Source organism: Anolis carolinensis, unplaced genomic scaffold (assembly GCF_035594765.1).
Source record: "Anolis carolinensis isolate JA03-04 unplaced genomic scaffold, rAnoCar3.1.pri scaffold_11, whole genome shotgun sequence".
In the NCBI taxonomy this organism is placed as follows: Eukaryota; Metazoa; Chordata; class Lepidosauria; order Squamata; family Dactyloidae; genus Anolis; species Anolis carolinensis.
Genome location: NW_026943822.1, coordinates 19,562,896 through 19,586,613, shown reverse-complemented (window position 1 = coordinate 19,586,613; position 23,718 = coordinate 19,562,896). Strand labels below are relative to the sequence as shown.

The window sequence follows — 23,718 nt, the reverse complement described above, 5'->3', positions numbered from 1 at the left end:
GCTCCGAGTTCCCTTCGGGGTGAGAAGAGAGGGACATAAATGTAGAAAGTAAATAAATAAATAAATAAATAATAACTTGTATGGAATCTTCCAGGTAAGAGCTGTATCATTAATGTCAAGAATTCTATACGCCTAAAATCCTGCAAAAATCAATTCTGGTTATCTCAGCGAGGGAGACAACCTTTGCTGCCAATTATTAGCCCTATCTTCATGGCAGTCACTAGGCAAAAGTGTTAGTGTACCTGCTAACAACATGTAGAGTTCTGCAAACTTTGGCTGGAGGTGGACGGCTGCACTGACAAAGTGGAAAGCGGAGGCGTATTGCTGCATAGTCAGGTGGACCAGCCCAAGGTTGTACAGGATCTTCCAGTCAAAGGGCGCGAGGTAGTTGGCCCGTTTCAGGCAGCTGATGGCCTGCAAGAAAACAGAGCTCTGCTCAGGCAAAGAGAGGCCAGCCTCAGGAATAGAGCTAAGGATATAACTGCAGCGCACCTTCCAAATAACAGTGGGGCCTGGAGAAAGGAGTGGGTTGGGAAGAACAAATACGTCCAACACAATCATTCCTGGCCAAAAAGATGTGAATATCAGGCAAAGGACATCAAGCGCTCATGCACACATACCGCAACATATTTCTTTTTGCCAAAGAAGCACATTCCGATGTTGTTCCAGAGTGGGGGGCTTTCGGGCACCGCACAAGCCACCACCCGGTACTTGGTGAGGGCCACGTCGAAGTCTCCATGCGTCTGCATCATGCTACCGGCTGCCAAGATGGCCTTTAAGAACAAAGAAACAATTCACTTTTAGCTGATTTGCTACCTGGAATAAAGTAAATTTACAAGGTAAACACATTTTCAAAACACGAAATGGAGAAACAATTTGCTGCGGCTGAAGAACCTTGCAAAGTTGGAGACATCTCCATGAAGAACAAGGAAAGAACCCAGATGATATACCGTAAGTGATTTATAATACAGTAGAGTCTCACTTATCCAAGCCTCGCTTATCCAAGTTTCTGGATTATCCAAGCCATTTTTGTAGTCAATGTTTTCAATATATTGTGATATTTTGGTGCTAAATTCGTAAATACAATAATTACAACATAACATTACTGCATATTGAACTGCTTTTTCTGTCAAATCTGTTGTAAAACATGATCTTTTGGTGCTTAATTTGTAAAATCATAACCTAATTTGATGTTTAATAGGCTTTCCCTTAATCCCTCCTTATTATCCAAGATATTCGCTTATCCAAGCTTCTGCCGGCCCATTTAGCTTGAATAAGTGAGACTCTACTGTATTTCACTACTTTCTAACAAGTTATTATTGTTTATTTTGGTTGCCATTTCCAAACATAAACATTTATCCACATCAAACAAAGTATGTCCTATCTAGGCATTTTCAAGGTTCTGCAACATGACTACAGCATTCTTGCGGCAGAAGTTCTACAGTTCAGTAGGATTTACTATTAGCCATGTTTTTTCAGGAATGTATCCCCTGCAGACTCAGGAGTCGCACTTTACTGACTTTCAAACAGCTCAGGTTAGCAGATTTTCTCTCTCTCTTTCAATTAACAATGCAGTATTCTTCAAAGTACCTTATAGTTGCTGGGATCATATGTGAGCGCGTTCCCAAGATGCTCAAAGGCTTTCTGATAATCCTCGCGCTAAGCAAAGACCAAAAGAGGGGATCAAGAGAAAAATAATGTACAACAAATTTATCACATTATACGAAAAACAGAGCTGTTTCCCATGATATGCTCCCGCTAGTGGAGCTCGGGAAATGTAAGTATTTGGACTACAGCTCCTACAGTTCCCCAGATGGCAGGGCTACTAATGTTTCCAAACTCCCCGCAGCATCAAAGATTACAGCTACCTGGCAACAGTGACCCGCTGGTCCCTCTGGTTTTTATAAAAGCAGAACTAGAATGTGAGTTATACACATTTCACATTTCCTGAGGATCAGCAGAAGACACTGTCACATGAGCTGGCCATATTTCCACTTTCTTTACCCTGGTGACTCTTGGCCTTTCTTCTCAAAGGTCTCTGAAGTGAGTGAGTGGAACTTGGGCTCACATCTTAATAGCTGCATAACATTCCCTTCCACGCAACTGAATAAAATCCCACATTATCTGCTTTGAACTGTAATATATGGCAGTGTGGACCCAGTTCAAAGATTCAGTGGGATTTTCTGCCTAGATATTCTGGGTTATATAGCTGTGTTGAAGGGCCCCGAGAAGGGGAGACATTGGGTTGCTGTGAGTTTTCCAGGCTGTATGGCCATGTTCCAGAAGCATTCTCTCCTGACGTTTTGCCCACATCTATGGCAGGCATCCTCAGAGGTTGTGAGGTCTGTTGGAAACTAGGCAAGTGGAGTTTATATATCTGTGGAATGTTCAGGGTGGGATAAAGCTTAAGCGGCTGTGGGGGAAAAGGAAGGGGCCTGAGGCTGTTAGGAATGGTGGGAGTTGAAGTCCAAAACACCTGGAGAGACCAAGTTTGACTATGCCTAGCTATTGATTCTCCTGATGGGATTTGAGCTCCTAAACGGCGAAATATCACACACAGCAATGAATCAACTCCCCTACCTCCAGGTACAGCAAGCCCAAGGTGGTAAGCAGCTCTGTGTTTTCTGGAGAGAACCTGGAATATATACATATGAAAAGAGAGCCTAGTATATAAAGACTCCAGGTACAAGTGTACATCCAAAGCAGCATTATAAAGCATTGCATTCATCTGGCCAAAAACAACCCAAGACAATATGTTGTGGCCGAAAGAAGGAAAGACAACAGCAACTCCACAAGAAAATGTACTGAAAAATGTACATTTGGCTGTTTTTAAACAGTAACCCCAAAGCAGCATCCATCCCATTTAGCAGATGGATTGATCCTGGCCATGCAGATTCAAACACATGTTTGTGCCAAAGTGTGACTTGAGCAGAACCTTATGCAAAGTATTTTGCCCCAGGCAAGGGGACATCTCAGTTAGAAATACATTTATTTCTGCAATATTCCATTGCCCATCCCTGGCCTCTTTTCTACTAGTTAGTCAGGCTGAATCTGGTTTTAGTACAGTAGAGTCTCACTTATCCAAGACTCACTTATCCAAGGTTCTGGATTATCCAAGGCATTTTTGTAGTCAATGTTTTCAATATATCATGATATTTTGGTGCTAAATTCGTAAATACAGTAATTACAACATAACATGACTGCGTATTGAACTACTTTTTCTGTCAAATTTGTTGTATAACATGAAGTTTTGGTGCTTAATTTGTAAAATCATGACCTAATTTGATGTTTAATAGGCTTTTCCTTAATCCCTCCTTATTATCCAACATATTCGCTTATCCAAGGTTCTGCCAGCCCGTTTAGCTTGGATAAGTGAGACTCTACTGTAGTATGTACTGCTTTTTAAGGACCCCCCCCCCCCCCCCCCCGTGCAGCGGTTTAAACCGCTGAGCTGCTGAACTTGCCAACCAAAAAGGGGAGTGGGGTGAGCTCCTGCTGTTATCCTCAGCTTCTGCCAACCTAGCAGTTTCAAAACATGCAAATGTGAGTAGATCAATAGGTCCTACTTCCCTGGCAGGAAGGTAATGGCGCTCCATGCAGTCATGCCGGCCACATGACCTTGGAGGTGTCTATGGACAACGCCAGCTCTTGGGCTTAGAAATTGAGATGAGCACCAACCCCCAGAGTCGGACACACTAGACCTAATGTCAGGGGAAAACCTTTACCTTTACCTACTGCTTTTAACATTTAAGCAAGTAATAATACTGCCATGAATCCAATGGTGGGAGAAATGCAAGGCATAAATGGAATAAAACAAACAATACCCATGATGGGAGGAGCAAGAGAGGTTTTCCCAATGCTTCTCATCTCCGTACAGTGGGCTCAATTGCTGCACACAAGATCTCTTCCCCTCTCAGCAAAAGAAAAGGGTCTTACTCGACTGCTTTCCTGTAGACTTCAATGGCTTTGTCCTTATTCCCCTCCAACAAGTAGATTTTTCCCAGCATCATGTATGTCAGGTCATGGCGGTTGAGCTGCAGGGCATTGTTGAGCTGATCTTTTGCCTGGACAGAGCACAGAGAATTGGTTTCAGAAAATGGACAGGTTGGTATCGGTGTTCATAATCTGGAGACTTCATTTGCTGCAGCATAATCCTTATCTGGCAGAAGCGCCTTCGTTTTGTGCCCTCCCTTCCACAAATACACCCCAAGAGAGTGTCAGATTATTTCTCTCTAGATACTTGTCTATTCCGAAAGGCAAAAAAGGGGCTTTCCAAATGTGAATGGTACTTCTTTTAAGTGGACAGAACCCAGCAATGTTATCATGCAAGGGTCCGCTCCCCTTCATTTCCTTGCCTGCCCCTCCTTGTTCAACATGCCAAGCAGACGTTATCCTATATTGGACCTTTAATGCCTGGATGATTGTTTAACATTTTAACTATGTCTATTTTAACTATGACTTGTTTAAATTGTTTTTAAATTGTGTTGTCTGATGTCTAATTTTTATTTTATGATTTTATGATTATATTGGGCTTGTTCCCTGTGCGAGCCGCCCCGAGTCCTCTGCTGGGGAGATGGAGGCAGCATACAAAAATAAATGTATTACAGTAGAGTCTCACTTATCCAACACTCGCTTATCCAACGTTCTGGATTATCCAACGCATTTTTGTAGTCAATGTTTTCAATACATCGTGATATTTTGGTGCTAAATTCGTAAATACAGTAATTACTACATAGCATTACTGTGTATTGAACTACTTTTTCTGTCAAATTTGTTGTATAACATGATGTTTTGGTGCTTAATTTGTAAAATCATAACCTAATTTGATGTTTAATAGGCTTTTCCTTAGTCTCTCCTTATTATCCAACATATTAGCTTATCCAACGTTCTGCCGGCCCGTTTGCATTGGATAAGCGAGACTCTACTGTATTATTATTATTATTATTATTATTATTATCATTATCATTATCATTATCATTATCATCTCAGGCCCTGTGAATGGTTAGGAACAGCAGCCCCAGCAACAGTCTTTTTCCCAGTAATTGTATCCGCCTGGGGCTTTCAAAACATCGCTTGCCTGTTTGTTCCTTTCTTTTCCTGTACTGATGGGAATCCTTCGGGGCTTGTTTCAAGCCCTTGGCCCCAAGGGGAGGGATGTGGGTTCTTTATCCTTTCTTCATACATATAAAAAGAATTACTGTTTCTACAGAGCTCTTAGGCAGACCCTGGCCCTCTTTTTCCTTCCTCCTATCCCTTGCAGGAAGTTTCTTTTTCTGTATTGGATGCCTTCTCTGATTTGGGCCCAAGTGGGCTCTGCTTTGAAGCAAGAACTGCCTTTGTTTGGGTTGGATCCTGGTGTCAAGAAACCTGGATGTCAGAATTGGCAGCTTTGTGGAGGACTGGGAAGAAGGCTGGAGGTAAGCAAGGCTTTCACAGCTCATCGCTCCGGAAAACGCTTAGCCCAGCACTGAGGCCGAACTGCACAAAGGAGCAGAAGTGCTCCTCCTGGGCCCATCGCTAATCCCCTCCAACGAGAGAGGCATCGATTTCAGTGGTCTCCTTTCCTCCCCAGGGCTCAGTCGGTTGGGACAGGAATGAAAGGTTGCAGGGCTTTCTCCCCCCTCCCAAACACATTAAAGGAGAGAGATGCTGACAAAGTTAAAAGAAGAATTATGCAGCATGGGGTATTCATAACTAAACAGTGAAAATGCCAACATGCTTTGTAGGCTTCATTATATTTTATAGGCCCAGATGACTCAGTGCTAGGGCAGCACACACAGGCCGTTTGAAGGAAGGTGGTGAATTCAGCAGTATTTGGGTGGAGGTGTTTTAGACAAATGGCACATCAAAACACTTAAATAACCTTCTGCTTAAAATCAAGGATTATGTCATGCAAATGTATGTGGATACAAGGCCATTTCTCTGGTTGGCATGGTTCGGATTGCAGCACCTTGCTAAGAATGCTGTCTCTCAATGCCGCGCCTCTGTTGTTATTGACCTGCATCTCCCATCATCCCCAGGGCGAGGAAGGCTGGAAGTTCAGTAACATCCAGAGGGGCACAGGACTTCCACCAAAGGCAGAAAATGTCAAGGATATTCTTAGCAGATATGGCACAATTACTGAGAGAACTTCACGCAACAGTCAGCTTCATCATCCATAAAAGTTTTTAAATCCTAAAGATAAGGGAGCTGGCTACATAACTCACTGAGACTGCAGAGGTTCATGTCAATGTCAAAAACTCTGCTGACTATAGTCAGACAGCAGACGGTATGTTCTAAGACTTTGTTTCAAATGTAAATACCATCAAAATGAGAATGTTGGACTTCTAGACACAATAAAGAACCTTCTTAGGTTTTTGGAGATGTTTGTTTGAACCAACAGAATGAATTTACTGCACCGAGTGTGAGAAAAACCAGAGTCTTGTACTTTGCAAATAAGGGTTTTTTTGGCATACACTTCTGTGGATTCATTTGATGTGTGGGTTGAGATCCACAAAACTTACACCAAATAAAACCAATTAGTCTTAAAAGCGCCACGTTACGCTTTGTTGTTTTGGCTGCAAAAATGAAACACAGCAACCATACTTTAATCCTCATGGTGAAGTAAACATAGCTTACATTGGTCATGTTCCCTCCCTCTTATATTCTTCTTGCCATATTCTAAAGAATAGCATTCCATCAAGTCCACTGTGTGGCAGGAATGTGTTTGAATACGCTTGGGATTGACCTTCAAATATAATATTTATTTATTTGCTACATTTATATCCCACTCTTCTCACCCCGGAGGGGACTCAGAGCGGCTTACAAATCAAATGTACACACAATATATTATTAGCATAGCACAATATAAGCATTAAATTACTATATTGTACTATATCATTATATGGTAATATTATTAGTAATATTACATTTAATATATAATATATAATTAATATTATATTATTAGTATAATATTGTATTACATTATAATATTATTACCAATATTATAAGTATATACAATATATTATATGCCTTATGTTTGCAGAAATTTAAAAGGTATCTGGTTACAACCACAAGAAACTGGACTAGTGACTACTAGCTAGAGAGGTATTAGAGACCTATGTAATTTCTTATTTTTCAGAGCTTGGGAAATTTCTGTTTGAGATTGTAGAGAATCTCCTAATAAGCACGAAAGATTCTGAAGACCAATACAATAATGGTCTCAAGCTTGGCTTATTTCCTACACATTCCATTTCTTCTTTCCCTGTTCCCTTTAAAAAAATCCAGATGTGCTCACAGGTCCCCAAAAGATTGGAATGCTACTTTTCTAGTCCTATATAGTTAAAGAGGATTCTTCAACAGGCCACATAAATAGTTTGACTGCCTGCCAGAGAACTTCCCGTATTACCTTGTTGAAATACTTCAGCTGCATGTAGCAGACACCCAGGTTGTGGCAGATCTCCTACATACAAAAGAACAGAAGGAAACTATTACACACGATTCAAGAGAGGATGGAGAATATTTCACTGTTCCAACTGATTTCTGTAAAACCAAATTGTAAAGGATAGGAGTAGTGCTTTCAAGAAGACCAACAAATCCAGGAATGACACAATGTATAAAAGAAATCATACAAGGGCTATCCAGAAAGTAGATTACGTTTTGGAATTTAAAATGAACAAAGTATAGGAAGCAGCTTGAGATGAGACATTAGAAATCCTGCCTGAAGAACAGAATCATGTTTATACAGGTATTCATATTTGAACCATACTTCACCTACAGCTGACATTTCTCAGCTCCTTCAAGGGTCAAATGAACTCTCTAACCTCTTTGCTAATGAGTCTGCTGATCAGCTTTTTTAAAGAAAGGGAAAAGCACACAAAACGTGATCAAATAAAATTTGGGTGAAGAGTTCATCCTGACTTATTGAGCGGTACAGTCATTGCTTTTTCAATGGAAAGAATATTGAAAGCCTTGGAAATATTGACCGGAGAAGATCAAGCACAGCAACCAAAATTGTGGTCTGAACAACTAGGTCAAAAATATTAAGCAGCGCACACTGTGACCCCTCTTGAACTTGGCAAAGGATGGTCAGGTCTGTCTCTCTGCTTTGTCGTTTAAGCTATTTATATGCTTATGGTTTAGCTGGCTCCATCTGACTCAGTTTGCAATGTTCCTAGCACAGGGTGGTTTTCTGTCTGGAAGGGCCACCTTTTAGATCAATATTTAGCACTGAGAAGGATCTGATAAAAAAGCAATCTATTGGTTTTGTGTCCTCTCTGCTATTGGTGATAGTTGCCGCTGTTATCCAAACAGGCAAGATAACTATGCCGATCCAGAAAAAAAGATTTTTTTAAAGTGGAACAAAGCTCTATTACAGAGCAAAATATCATTTTTGTGATCAACGGATCAATTCAGCAAGACTATGCCTTATGTCAGGGACTCAAAGTTCCCAATGCCTGGTTTCCCAATTGCTAATGTATTATGTTCTTATATCATTAAGCCTTTGCTTCTTGGGTTATATTTATTCTACCCAACACTTATTGTTATTTCAATAATTCTTAGCCTTTCAAAACCCAGAGAAGTATAGACATATATGTATTCAAGGTTTCTTCATCAAGCAAAAGACTTCCAAAAGCATGAAAAAGTCAAGACTAGAAATTCAAAATAATTCTCTATACTATATCTTTAATTTTTTGTTAGTTATTCTGAGAGATAAAGAATGGGCTCAGAAATGTCTCTAATAAATACATGCCTGTGGCTTGTGAGGTATGCCTTTTGGCCTCTGTAGCTATGTCTTTCCTATCTAGTGGCTCATCTTTTGCCCGTACTATAGTGGCATCATCACGAGAGTACCTAGGAATACGATTTTCTTCCTGCATATTAAACTGGGAAGCCATCTTTGGCCCCTATTTTGCTTTACATTGGGAAAAGGTTGCATATTTCATCCTGTATCATTTCATTGCAGAGCGGTGCAATAGGCTTGTACCTAGAAAGGGCCCAGCCTGCTGATGAGATTAAGGGTCCGTTTGTGTCAGTTTCTCCCTGCACACAAGCAGCTGCTGGCCGTCCTTGGTCACTTATATGGCCCACAATCACACAGGGAGCCATTTATTTGGAACCAAAGCGTGCACCGACACAAACAGCAATGATCTCTGCGGTTGCCTTAGCACCTTCTCCCCAATTACAATGCTGTTCTTGCGTGCAGTGGTATTCATATTCCCGTTTCTTTTATGTGAGCTGCATTCTGAAGACTGGCAGCTGCTCATATTCAGAAGTAAGCGACTGTGTAAAATCTGCCCTCAGTCACCCATCCATTTGTAAAAATCAACTCCGCTGACAAATAGGAAGGATAGGCTCTTACCCAGTCCTTCTGGTTGTACTGCGCTGCATCACTGTACACTTCAATGGCTGCTTTGTGCTTCCCTAGGAGGAACCTGCAGTTTTTAAGTAAATCACATGTTACTGCATAATGAGCTATGGTTCATCAGCCAGATAAATCAAAGGGAGGTCTATGGATTCCTATTGTGCTGCTAACGGTATGTCCCAAGACCTAATCTTAACAAAAAGGCATTATTAAGGAGGTACATATTCCCTCGTCTTGCTTTTCTAATCCGGGGGGTTCCACTCATACTATACAGAAGGGGAGATCTCAACTTGATCAAATCTGTTGTCATCTGCGCACTTTCTCCTTAGAGCTTCCCTGGTGATAACCAAAGTGAAATTGTTGTTGAGAGGTCATTCTTTTGGTGCCCAATCTACAGAATTAGTAGCCATGATGGAAATATGGGACTTCCGCATTCAAAGGCAGTACAAAACTGAATATGAGCTTTTGGATGTTGCCTTCAAGCAGCCCTGTGCGCCTCCTTGGAGCAACATGTTGGGAAACATGTTGCAATGGATGAACCCCATGGATTTTTGGCCCAGCTCAGCTCTTTTTGTCTTCTTAAGCATTTGCACAGGGAAAGATGGGTGCTTATAAAGAGTTAAAGTATGCAAATATGAGGAAACAGAACCGGTTTTCTAGAAAACCCACACCTTCACAAGAATGAAATGGCACCTACAGTGATCGGGCCACCTGCTTGAGGTTGTCTGCGCTCCGTGGCCTGAGGATAGCGCACGTCTGGAACAGCTCAAGGGATTCGTGAATCTTCCCCTCCAAGCGAAATATCAAAGCTGAAATGCAACATTACCACAGCACGTAAATCCAAGGATCGAGTGTGGAAGTCAAGGTACATCTTGGGCAACGTTGAACACACAAGAAGAGGAGGAACAGGGACCCAAGCCCAATAAGCACAACATCACAAAGAGATTAGAAGGAAGTGGGCCATGCGGCTGTAAGCTTTTGGTTTTCTACTATTGATCCTGCAACTAGTAGGATCAGATCTACTATAGATTTTAATAAGAAACACAAGAAATAAGAAAGTTAATGCATTCTAAAATACAGGGGTGGGTTGAATAATAAGAATTTCCAACAAAGGTGTAGGGATATTCTACATCTAAAACTTAAGTTTATTATTTTACTTTCAAAAGTGTTTGAAAATTGGGAAGGTGAGGGTGGGCCTTTGATGTCTCTTGGTGGCACTGCAGCACCAATCCACTGTAGTTCAAAGGGTGACTTCTCATAGCTGTTTTTCATGCAGTTTGCTCTTATGTTTTATGGCTGAGTAAAGACACAACCCAGATTTTCCAGGGCCAAAAATCCAAAGCTCTGCATTAGATCTGAAGGGTGTCCTCTCTTGTTACAGGGCAACATTTGTATTCTAGGTTCTAGTTGCCAAAATGTGGAAACAGCTAATGATACGCTTCTATTTTGGAAACTACCTGCACCTAATTCTGTAAGTTTCCTGGACAACAAAAGTTCATGTCAATTTCTTTAAACTTTCTTTAAAATAACAGGCTGCACTCATTAAATTGTACAACAGTAACACATTTTTAAATGTCTGCACATTTTATTTTATTTTTCATCCTATGCCACTGTGAGTGCCATCTGGTAGGGAATTGAGTAAATAAATGAATAACAAATATACTGCCTTTTCCAGAATGCCATAGAAATCTTTTTTTCCCCTTGTACAAAATATAGGCATTCTGGGTGATCTGGGACAACCATAACTACTTTAGATTACATAAAAGTCTCTATTTTTCCATTTCAAGTAATCAACGTGTCCTGGATGGTGTGCATCAGATTTCATTTCTCCTTTCTGTAATAACTGGAATAACTAGAACCACACAAGAATAAGTTTCATATCTGTGTCCCTTATGAGCAAGAGACTGTACAAAATGTACGAAATGTCCCGTTTTTCAATTTTTGCTAGTAATCAGGGTGTGCTCTGTTATGAAGCATTCTGGTGAATGAAACTTGTTGCTAAGCCAATGCGGACTTTTAGTTTTTGCAAAACACACCAGTAAAGTAATAAGCTTGCAAGCCATATGGAGAGCATATGTGTATGCGAAGCACACGCGTTTGGGCTTACCTTGAACATAGACTGCGTATTCACACATCCCATGGGTCTCCTGAAGTTGCTCTTTTATAGCAATCTGAACCAGAGAGTAAAGAGAGGCAAGGTTTTAATAATGGCATGTTCCCGTTTGGACAAGAAGCAGAATGTCATTATATGTTCCGCTATTATGCCTTCTAATAAAATGCCCTCCACATTAGGGTAAAGAAAATGCCCAGTGCAACAAAAGAAGCATGCCTATTTCTTTTCAGTGGAACAAGAGTATTTAGCAAAGCATACTGCTTTTCATGTTGGTAGGTTTTCTCTTCTGGAAAAACATCTCAAAAATGTGTTGTCAAAGGCTTTCATGGCCGGAATCACCTCACAACCTCTGAGGATGCCTACTATAGATGTGGGTGAAACGTCAGGAGAGAATACTTCTGGAACATGGCCATACAGCCTGGAAAACTCACAACAACCCATCTCAAAAAAATTATCCAAGAGCAATTTGTATGCCTCTCACATTGACAAAATTTCCTCTTTCCCTTAATGGCATTACCAACACCTTCTGCATTAAAACTGTTAAGATTAAAGCAACAGCCTCTGAATAAACAACACAACAGCAAGTGGAATTCTTCCTACTTGTGGAGCAGATGTCTCAGACTTATTGCCTAAAAAAGTGAGCCCATAACCTTAGGGATGAATACTCGCTTTGAAGAACACCACGAGGAAACGAACCCTAAAGAAAAGCTTTATCTGACACATCTTATTCTCAGTACATCTCCAGGGTCACGCAGGAAAATTCCTTTTCTCTTAAATTTTTAAAGGTTATTCAATTAAATGAAGCTGTAGACAAAACAGTCCCTTTTGTAACATCCCTCTTACATGTAAAGGAACATCACGAGCATAGGGTCATTGACACTAAAAAGTTTCCAGAGTGTTGTTTTTTATTCACTTAGATTTCTTTCCTTCCTGTCTCAAGAGGAAAAGTTGATATTGCTATTTATCCAAGCAAAAATTCTGCTAAGTAGATTATGATATACAGGTATGTTAAAGACCTCCTGACATAGGAATGTTCACATGGCACAACAAACTAGAGTAATTTTTCTTTAAACATTTGGTAGCCAGGCAGGGAGGCTGGGAATAACCCATCCAAGGGTAAGCAATGAGCTTAGAGCAAAGCCAGGACTTAGGTATCTGCACTGACTAGCAAATGCCCAAGGAATGTGCATCTGACATCTGACATCAGGCTAATAAATAAAAAAGCCATTTTGCGAAAAGTGCAGTAGAAGAGGAAGGGCACTGTCCATCCATCTCTTTCACAAATAGAAGTACACAATCACAATACACACACACCGATCACTTCTCAGTAGAGACATTATAAAGCCAACCCAATGCATTCTGGAAATGAATTCCACCAGTGTTTCAATTTTTTGTGCTTGATGCTGAGGAAACGGCCTGTTATAAAAGTAATTGTCCCCCTTCTCTGGGGGAACACAAAATGCACACATTAAAAAGGGGTCTTTCCCAATTAAGCTGAAGTGGCAATTCAGTCAGAAGTAGGCAGTGAACAAGAAAAGTAATGATGTACCCTGTTAATAAGAACTGGAAAGTTAGTGTAAGCCAGTATTTTGTCCAGAAATAAAGAGTGCCTTGCTAGGAAGAAAGGCATTTTGGAGAATATAAGCAGGGTTGGGTTTGAACATAGTATTTGGACTACAAGGATCATTCCACACCTTGGCTTTGGAATATGAGAGACCATGGCTGGGGCGTATTGCTCTCTTACCTTACACAAATCATAGTCCTTGCGGATATAGTACAAGTGGATCAGCCAGTTCCTCTTCTCCACAATGGGCAGGTCTGGCACTGCGCAAAAGTTGAAAGATTTGAAACATTAAGATGCATAAGCAGATCATTCCTTCTCAGAGCTAGATACCAGGGTTCGACCAAAGCAAAACTAGGATCGTGGATATTGCATGAGGCAGGGATGCAGCAGTAAGAAGAATAACACAGAGAAAAATCTGGTACAAGGCCCTGGGAAAATAAGTGTTATAGATTTTGTGGATAAAAAAGAAGGCAGGATGACTTCAGCTCCTAGAATTCCGATTGTTCAAGCCAATTAGAGCTTTCAGGACCTGAAGTCCAAAACACCTGGATGGCCAAACTTTGAGAATCTTTGATACAGATATTGTTCTTCTGGTATTGCCAGGTAGACCTTTGGACTGAGATATCATTGCAAATCCTAATGCCTTAATTCAGTGTCAAGTCATAAAGAAGCAAGGGGTCATAATGCAATCAATAGGAAGAAGCCTCTAGTATAAACTCCTGGCAGGTCACTGCTTTTCCTGACCCATGTCCAAGCAGAATTTAAAGTTTTCAGAACACTCCACTGTTTGCAACATACAGACCTGACTTGTAGTGCATCAAATTCATTTCTGCAGCTGAAAGGATGGTAGACTAAAGGTAACCATAGCAACTGACAGCATGAACTAATGCTTGCAAGCCAATATTACGATAGAAAAGTCTAGCAAGAAACAAAAGGCAAAAGACTGCTGAAGCAGGAATGCAGAAATGATGCTAAAGCAAGGATGGGGAGAAAATGAAGTTGGACGTCTCTTTCTTTGGTCAAAACACTCAATGAATCCTATTTATTTTCAAGGTAGCTGATAGCAGAGCCCCACAACTACTTCAGGCAACCAGAGGTCTGAGAACTGTTTCGGTTTTGGGTGGGAGGGCTCAATATTGGCAGGCAGGTTGGTATTAATTACAGGGAGAATGCAAATATCTTTCTCCACCCATTACCATTCACATGTCCTTAAATATGAAGTCTTGCAAACACTGTACGTAGAAATGGCCTCCATGTGTTCAGTGTAGCGCTTAAATGTGTGCAGGACAGATTTGCAGGCAGCACTTAATATACCTGGAAGGACTCAATGACAAATGCGGTCTTAACACTTCTTAATGTGTGATGATTTGGTAAATTTCTGATTACCGTAATCATTTCTGAGGCAGAACTTGAAAATTGATGTCCTTTATCACCTTTTAGCTTCCCCTGCTTCCCCATTTCATACATGGGCACCCCGTTTGGACAACCAAACACCACAGTAGGATATGAATATTTCAGAAGGACAGTGTCTATGCCATTTCCAAACTATTCATTGTTCCTAGAACTTAGTGGCAGTCCTTGTATGCACTTTGGGCTTTAGAAACATAGGTGATACTAGTAGTCCTATTTGAGCCTCTCCATCTATTCAGCAGAAAACCATTCCACCTCTGATCTTAACATTACATAATTTTGGGAGTCAGGAGTCATCTGATAAAATTATTCTGGATCAACCATAAAGAAGTGGCATTAGCACTCAGAAGGAAAATCCAATGACTTCACCAGACTTTATTCCATGATAAGCATGCACAGGGCTATAGCCTCATTTACTCACATCTGTTTTGGGGCCTGTAAATCATGTCAACAGCACTGGCTCCTCTGTCCCTGAAATCCCAATGTTCCTGCTCTTCCAGTGGTGTTTATGTTTCCCCAAATGCTTTCAAAATCTCTTGACTCCTCCTTTCTGTTCAAGGGAAATGTCAGCAGGAGCTGAATCACTCTGGGACTTTGAGTTCTTGAGATAATATATCATAGTGGTACATACACTGCAATCATACAAATTACAAGTCCTAGGACTCTCTGTATTCATGCTTATGTTCATGTTCATCTTCTCTTGCTTTGTGGGCTTTGGACACTAGAAACACATCATTTAGGAGTCCCTTGTTCTTCAGGATAGCTGCAATGGATTTCTAATGATCTGGACATTCCTACATACGTGGAAATTAGTGTGCATGATCAACACGTTTAGCTCTTTTTCCTTATGTAATCTCTCTGTTACCTTAGATCTCAGTGGAATGTACCTATTGCTCTCTTCTGCCTACATCTTCCACCCCTCCCTTCCATTCTTGGGCCCCAGGGAAGGTCCAGCAAATGAAACGATAGATCACATCCAAGGATGGCTTTTGGCACAAACTGCTGACATCATCAACCATCAATCACAGAAGGTCTGAGTAGGAAACCATTGCTATCTTATTTCAGCTTCTGAAGAAGGCAGGAGTTCCAAATGTGGTGTTTTTGTTGGTTTGTTTTAAATTGTTTGCAGCAAAGACAGGGAGGGGGAATAAATCTGTGAGCTTCAGAATTATACAGGCCGTTGGGATCTATTATTCCTCTTTAGCAGAGACAACAGGGGGAAAGAGCGGGAACAAGAGCTTGAAGAAATGACAGCAGCTGAACAGCAAACAGGAAAGGACTTGGCACAGAATCAAAGAGGCAACAAGAGCGCGAATTTGTCTTACATCCAAAGCTGGCTGCCATTGTTTTCCTTCAGCTTAAAACAGAAGAGAATCAGAATACAGACACAAGCCTTAGGGAGACCGGCTCTGTTGCCTTTGCAGACAGATGGTTTAAAATCCCCTCCAGGCCACAAAAGGTAAAATGATTTTGTTTTCTGCTTGGATCCTGGAACACGATACATCGACCTGGTTGGGAAAACTAAAGCTTCAAATCCATAAAATCAAAGAGTTGGAAAGGACCACAAGGGCCACCCAGTTCAATTGTCATATTAAAAAGCAGCCTTCCAAAAGTGACCATGAGCTACTATCCACTGTATCCAAACATCATAGAGGTCAAAAAATAATCCTACTGGATCATAAATGCTCTAACCGGAGGTGTTTGACTATTCTGCAGCAGTGATTACTGATTCACCAATCTAGTCAATATTTTAATTTCAAATCATATTTTACATGTATCATTTGAAAAAAGGAACAGAGAAAGATTCTCCTGCAAACATGCATAGAAAATCTTGCCAATTGTCAATGTAAACATCACATCAACTAATCAGTCAGTAAAATGGAAAATAGATGGCAAAGTGATTAGAAATGTGAACTACCCAGGATTACACATGCAGTGCGCACACCTATGTAGACTTTAGGTACATAACCTTGCATAAGCACATGACAGAAAGCTTTGAAATCTCCCTGCTCCCCAAGCCACATCTATTGTCTCATTGCTTATGGCTCCTTCTTTCCCCTTTGCTCACGTTTGCAAGCAGCCGCTAGAGCTGACTTTAAATCAAACAATAAACCTGTATGGCTCCATGTTATTTACAGTCAACTGGGTTTAATAAAACCCATCATATACAATTCTGATGCTCGCAACAAAGCTATAATTCATCTCCCTATCCTGTATTAATAGTCCCTATATACCGGAAAGGGGGAAAGAATCTGGATTGAAACTGTAAAAATAATAATAACAAAAAGCATCATTTCTGACTCTACATCTCCCCTTAGTGGAAAATGCGATGATGGCAATAGTTTCTCCTGTGGCTTTAACTTCTCTTTAAAAATATGTGATAATGTAAGATTTCTGTTGCAATTACGTATTTCTCAACTATCAACACATCTGATTTATGGCTGATGGCAACAGTGCATCCTGTAGTCAGAACTGAGCAAGATGGAAGTCCTCGCTGGCTTCCGGTCCCAACTGATTCCTAAATTGGAGCAAGCAATACTAAGGGATATTATCCTATTAAAATAAATAGGATGCAAAAATGCATAGCCTTTGCAAAACCATGTCTCAGGAGTCTTACTGCATGGATTGTGGCATATGCTTCCATAAAGGTGAGCAAGCAGGAGTTGTGCAGGTGGTAAAACAGAGCTGTATTAATCTATATTTCACTGTTGGGTCTTTTGGTGTATCTAAATCGCATAAGGAATAAAACGGCTGTGGAAAACATAGCTTAATGTGGCACTAGAAATATATTTGCGTTCACGGCTAAAAGGAGAACACCTCATGAATAATAGCTATCTGTTTTGTGTTCATCCAGCAGGAAATTCAATCTATTCTCAACTCTCCTTTATACATCAGAGAAAATGTACCATATTCCACTCTTCTGCATCCATTTCACCAAGAGGGAATACGAATGACGAGTTCATTTAACACTCTGCATCTTGCCAATAAAAAGCCTGTGAAGAATCTGACCAGGCTGAACTCCACAAAGAAATGAATCAGATATACTGCTTACTCCACCAAACCTGCTGAATATGGTATCATCGACCGGTGGGACCAAACTTGCCATTTGCAAGTAACATTCTCTTGATGAAAAAGGACATAAATTAGAGTCCCGTTCCATACCGTCAGCAGTGTACAGGGAGAGATAGAAAAAATGCTTTCTCTAGTATGGTTTATCAGTTACTTTAAAAATAATTTGATTTGATTGGAATGCTTGGGGAGAGGAAATTGGAAAGGCTGGCGCTAGTTGTTTTTAATTCAAAACCCAAAAAGCCTTTAAGAGAATATTCAATTCATTTAACATGGAGCAAAATTAACACCTTGTCATAGCAGGCAGATATTAACCCCACGCTGTTTGAGAAGCTATGGCTCCTTTCATTCTATCAGGGTTTGATTGCAGGGTGCAGGGAGACGACGTGGCGCGTGTTGTGGATTTTGAGGCAGTAAGACCGTTTTTCAGATAAAGCCTTCTCTGTGGGGGTAAAATGAAGGTTTCTTCTGCCACTACATTAGTCCTTGAATAATGGCTGGCATTGAGCATTGCTCTGGAGGGTGCACCTCCCAGCAGTGGCCGTCATTCAGAAGGGGTCCCAAGGTTCAACATCATTTGTGCAGCATAAAATTAGAACACTGGAATCAAAGGAGTTTTAGAAACACCTTTTCAACATCTCACGAGGGACAGCTCTTGATAGCATCTGGTTCATTATTCCTCCTGACCACTGTTCACCTTTGGCTTTCCATTCTTTTTAATGTAAAATAACATAGGCATTTTGCTCAGTCCTCTGAGCTGCTCACAAACTAACAGCCCTGTTGAAGGGCCAGTTGTCATAAGCAGCTGGAAATGGAATTTAAATGGAGGTTTGAAAGGTAAACAGAAAGAGTAAGGATATGAATATAAAATGTGTATGTGTGTGTGCATATAAAGATATATGAAAAATGTAATAAACCACTGCAATGATCAATTATTCAAATTAACACTACACAGCCCACACTATAAATAGCAGTATGAGAGTCGATCCATAGGACATAAATCATTTGTTGAAGGGAAAAGGATGGGCCAAGGTCTTTCATTTACATTTCCCTATTTCTGTGAGTTAGACCTTATACTTTCCTCTTGTCCTGATTTAAATGGAGACGCAGCACAGCATTTTATCATAATATTATATTATTCACCATTGCTCTGCCCCTTGATCGAGATTCTTTCTACAATGCATAATAATAAATCAGTCTCGTACAGCAAAGAAAGATTCCAAAGTGATTTAAATGCTTCCTGTTTCAGGATCTCCCTGTCATAGGCTGGGGAATTAGGAGAGAACTGCTTTTTGAATATGTTAGTCTCAGGGGCAGAGGACTCATTCCTAGTTCTCGGCAATACATCTTTGTGGGATAAAGTCAGCACCTAACTGAATTGGCTAACTGAATTGAGAGGCTATTTCAAATTGTACATATATCATGGACTACCAAAAGGGCAAATCAATGGGTGCCAGAGCAAATCAAACCAGAACTCTCCCTAGACGCTAAAACGCCTACTGACATAACCATACTTTAGCCGTATCATGCAAAGACAGGACTCACTAGAAATATCTGGGAAGGTAGATGGTAGCAGGAAAAGAGGAAGACTACATCCCAGAAGGATGGACTCAAGCAAGGAAGCCATGGTCCCAAGTCCAAAAGACCTGAGCAGGGTTGTTTGTGACAGAGTGACTTCAAGGTCTCTTATTCATAGGGTTGCCATACATCAACATTGACTTGATGGCATTTAACAACAAACAATAATTTAAAGTAGTGATGAAAAGCCCTTGTTTTCTAGAGGTTTAGGATTGCAGATATGGGAGGAAATGGGACAAAAACAAGACCACAGACTTCCCAAATAAGACATCTTCCCACACAATGATTTTGTCTTTCAATCTCGTCATTTTTCACATTGTACAGAGACAGAAAATACAAATTATTCATATGAAGAACTCATCTATTTGCTGCATTTGCATTACCTGCGTCACTTGGCCTGCCTCGTTTCTTTGGATGACTAAATTGTATTTCTAAAAGCTTCAAGTGATGCTTTAAGTTACTGCAATGCTAGACATTTAGAGTATCAACATTTCAAATGTAGAGGCAGAATTTATATTGATGGCAGTATCTATTCCCTTTGCCCCACATAACTATATCTCTGCAAAGATCTGCAACTACAAATCCTATCAATCGACAAAGTTGCTGGTAAGGAATTGTGAAAACTATAAGGCTAAAGCTTCTCCACTCTTGCCTTACAGTAAATAAGACACATCTGAAGTGCTGGAGTTCCTCCGCTCCTACTTTACAGGAAGTAAAAATTGGATCCAGATGAGTAGGGAGCTGAAAGCTTTAAAGAAGTTGGCTTCTTTGAAACTGTAGGCCAAAAATCCTTAGCTTAGAGAAGTGAGAGCAAAGCAGCTAGTAAGCAGTGATAAATAGCTCACAAGGCTGCCTTGGCCACACACCATTTCCAGCTAAGTTTCAAGCATCTGCAACAGCAAAGTCAGCCTTTCCCTTCCATCTGGTTTAAATTATTTAGAAGTGGGGAAGTTTATTCTTAACTCTGAATTGCTTTTGCATTACTCACAAGAGTAAATTCCAGGAAGAGGGCTTAGCTCCTCTCCTCTCTGACTGCTTAGAAATACAAGTGAGTCCTTCACAAGTGGGGTGGCAGACTTTAGAATAAACTTTAGAAAGAATACACATTCATATTATAATTTCTTTATTAGGCCAGCCTAAAAGGTACAAAAATATGTGTGAACTTTCGAGATTTCTCCATTAGGCAAAATATTCCAAAAAGTAAAGGGGAGAAAAAGGAAAAATAGAAACTTAAGTTTTAAAATGGAGAAGATAGATCTGCAGGCTCTCAGATGGGCTTCAATCAATTAGGTTCAGTCATTCCTTCACATTTGCAGGTTTAATTTTCATGGATTGGATTGTTCCTAGGTTATTTGTTGTTCTCTGCTGCTATACTACCACATTTTTAAAAATGACTTCAATACTACAAATGTCCATCTTGAGCTATATTAAGTCAGGCTTAGAAATCTCCCACAAAAGTAGAAGGCCAACTGCACAGGAGTTAAATATCAACCAGAGCAGCCTTTAGGTCTTACTAAGAGTATGAAAGCAAAAATATAGTTTCTCTATTTTGAGAATGCAAAGCCCTCTTATTTTTAAACAACAAACACCTCCCAGAGTGCTCATATCAATTTAAATAGAGGAGAGACGGTGTAGATAACCTGTTATTAGGCCTAAAAACTAGAGAGGCAAAGTGAGTGAAAGGAAAAGGGAAAAAAATGAATACCAACTCTTCAAGGCTAGAATAAGATGCCGAAGTACAAACAGCATTAAAATGCAGATCAGACCCTGCCAATCTTCCGCTGCTGGTCTTACTTGAAGAGCATCTAATGATTCTTATGCCTTTAATGGATGGATGGGTCCAGTGCACCTTTTTCAGTGGGACTCCCAGCGGGAGATAAATAATTGGGGACAAATTATTGGGATGGCTCAGCTCTCCTCCCTTCTGCCCAATTATACTGTGCTTTAGGTTCCCCTTCCCACTGATTTATAGGCCATTCACAGTAGGCTGATTCTGATATATTTTGTAAAACACTGACAATTTCCAAGATTGCACTGATACAGGGTAATCTCCTTCTATCTTCCTAAACCACAAGAGCATCTGTCTGCATTGATACGTAGAATGGATGCGATGAGGCTTGTTTCAAAGTTGTTTTCTACTTTTATTAAGACCAAATCTACCATTTTGCAAACCGATTTACCAGTGGCAGAGTGGAAGATATAAAACATAGAACCAACCTCTTCCTGAGCGGGCTTTGGGATGTTCTGTAATTGCTGGCAAAGATGCAGTCTGAAATGTTTTAAAAAGCAATAAATGTATTAATATCTTAAAATGAGACATTTTGCAATGTAGATAGATAGCATACACGAAGAGGCCAGATGTATTCAGATAGTTTTGGTGTCTGATATGTGTCCAGAAAAGACACATACTCATTAAGACAATAATATGTTATCTAAAATCTCAGCAAGATAATGATCCTCTGTTCCCTCATTTCATAGCAAGGAAATGTGCTCTTCCATTCAAAAATAAAAATAAAAAGAACTTCACACTGAATGTTAGCTAGGCCAGATTTCTTCTCCCTGATATTCTAGATTTGTAAATACAAGGACTTTCTGTCATTGTTGTTTAACTATGTGACCTCCTACTAGATTCTGAAGTAGCACAATCCAGGCTGCATTTACACTGCCATATAAAATCCAGATTATCTAATTTGATATATATTATATTGCAGTGTAGACTCATATAATCCAATTCAAAGCAGATAATGTGGATTATCTGATTTGACAATCTGGATTATATGGCAAGGTAGATCCAGTCCCAAATACAAGTGAAAACATAATCAAAATCTAAAAATTTAATCAATATACAACTGCATTTTGAGGGGGGAATAGTCCATACAAAGTCTAATGTTTGGGTTTATTGACACATTTAATTATGTGATTACTAAAACCAGAGTCAATATTTAACTCTGATACAATATTTTTAACTGTTTAGAGAAAGAAGTCAACCCAAGCAGAACAAAGGAACAGAATGTAGTTTATTAACAAGCTAGAGTGTTGAGATGGAACAGCTCAGGGTCAAGGTCCTGACTGTTTAATGCTAGAGATGCTGTTTCTTTGCTTGTCCCTGCTTTCATTTGCCATTACACTAGTTTTTACTGACTGCTGGAATGTCCGCAATGCTGCCTCCAGAAAGCCGTGAAAATAACTCTTTTTCCTAGCATACAATTGTTCCTAATGGTGAACATGAAGGCCCCTGTTAGTTACCATTGCCAATAACAGTGACATGTATCTAGTCTCCTTTAAATCCCCTCTAAGCCAGTGGCCATCACAACATCACATTCTATAAATAAATAGCCTCCTGAGGAAAAATAGGACTTGTATCACTCTTGGTGTAGGTGTCGAAAAACACATTCTTTGTTACTGTTGCATGCCTTCAAATCATTTTTGACTTTTGGTGTCTCTTGGTAAGGTTTTCTCAGAATGGGGTTGGACTGCATGGCCCCAGGGGTTGCTCCTATTATTATTACAAAGGCTGGGTGGCCATCTGTTGGGAGTGCTTTGATTGTGGTTTTCCTGCAGGGCAGAAACGGGTTGGAGTGGATGGCCTTGGGGGTCTTCCATTGAAATATTGTTACGTTTATGTAGATTAAAATTGTTCTTCATTTTAAATATTATATACATGTAGGGGGGGGGGAGAAAGGTAAAGGTTTTCCCCTGACATGAAATCTAGTCGTGTCTGACTCTGGGGGTTGGTGCTCATCTCGATTTCTAGGCCGAAGAGCTGGCATTGTCCAAAGCCACCTCCAAGGTCATGTGGCCAGCATGACTGCATGGAGCAGTACCTATTGATCTACTCACATTTGCTTGTTTTCGAACTGCTAGGTTGGCAGAAGCTTGGGCTAACAGTGGGAGCTCACACCGCTCCCTGGATTTGAACTGCCGACCTTTCGGTCAGTAAGTTCAGCAACTCAGCGGTTTAAACCACTGTGCCACCGGGGGCTCATATATATATATATATAGAGAGAGAGAGAGGGGGGGGGACAGCATGGTGTGAATTAGTTCACACAAACACTCTCCATCTATCTGCCACTGGCCCGGCCCATGCCTGATAGATAGATATATAGATAGATAGAAATATATATATATATATATATATATATATATATATATATATATACACACACACACACACACACACACACACACACACACACACACATATATAATATAATGTAATATATAAACATTTCTTGGGGTTCCACGAGAAACTTTTGCTTCAAAGGGGACTGAAAAGGTTGCTTTAGATTAATTGGAGAAAAATAAGTAACAACTCAGCTTCTGTTTTCAGGCTGTTCACTATGCAAATCTCAACGAATGTTGAAAAATATGAAAATCTCCCTTTCAGTGCCTTGGAATTCTGGGAGTTGTAGTTCCCCAAGATCTGTGGCCTTCTCTCTGCCCACGAAATCTGAAGCCTCAGCAAAATGCAAACCCCGATATTCTATAGAATTGAGACGTAGCAGTTGAAGCGGTGTCGAACTGCGTTAATTCTACAGTCTAGACCAGAGATGCACCCTCAGTCTCAGAAGAAAGCAAACCTTCTCTGAACAAATCCTGCCAAGGAAATCCAGGGAGAGGGGCGCTTTGGAGACGCCATGA

General features: G+C 40.4%; 1 protein-coding gene across 3 annotated transcripts in view; it reads right to left on the bottom strand.

The window, feature by feature from the left end:
* bbs4 (Bardet-Biedl syndrome 4) overlaps window positions 1-23,718 on the bottom strand; it is a 28,335-nt gene that overhangs the window by 4,357 nt on the left and 260 nt on the right. The window contains exons 2-12 of one of the 3 annotated variants that reach the window (XM_008123315.3): window positions 21,295-21,346; window positions 13,201-13,280; window positions 11,451-11,514; window positions 10,041-10,152; window positions 9,341-9,413; window positions 7,388-7,441; window positions 3,937-4,064; window positions 2,581-2,635; window positions 1,591-1,659; window positions 621-773; window positions 243-414 (exon numbers count right to left, since the gene is read on the bottom strand). In XM_008123315.3, the coding sequence (XP_008121522.1) occupies window positions 243-414; window positions 621-773; window positions 1,591-1,659; window positions 2,581-2,635; window positions 3,937-4,064; window positions 7,388-7,441; window positions 9,341-9,413; window positions 10,041-10,152; window positions 11,451-11,514; window positions 13,201-13,280; window positions 21,295-21,346 (1,012 nt within the window). Of the gene's footprint in view, window positions 1-242; window positions 415-620; window positions 774-1,590; window positions 1,660-2,580; window positions 2,636-3,936; window positions 4,065-7,387; window positions 7,442-9,340; window positions 9,414-10,040; window positions 10,153-11,450; window positions 11,515-13,200; window positions 13,281-14,851; window positions 14,892-21,294; window positions 21,347-23,718 lie in introns of those variants that run through there. The other 2 variants (XM_062963371.1, XM_062963372.1) reach the window with 2 other exon arrangements.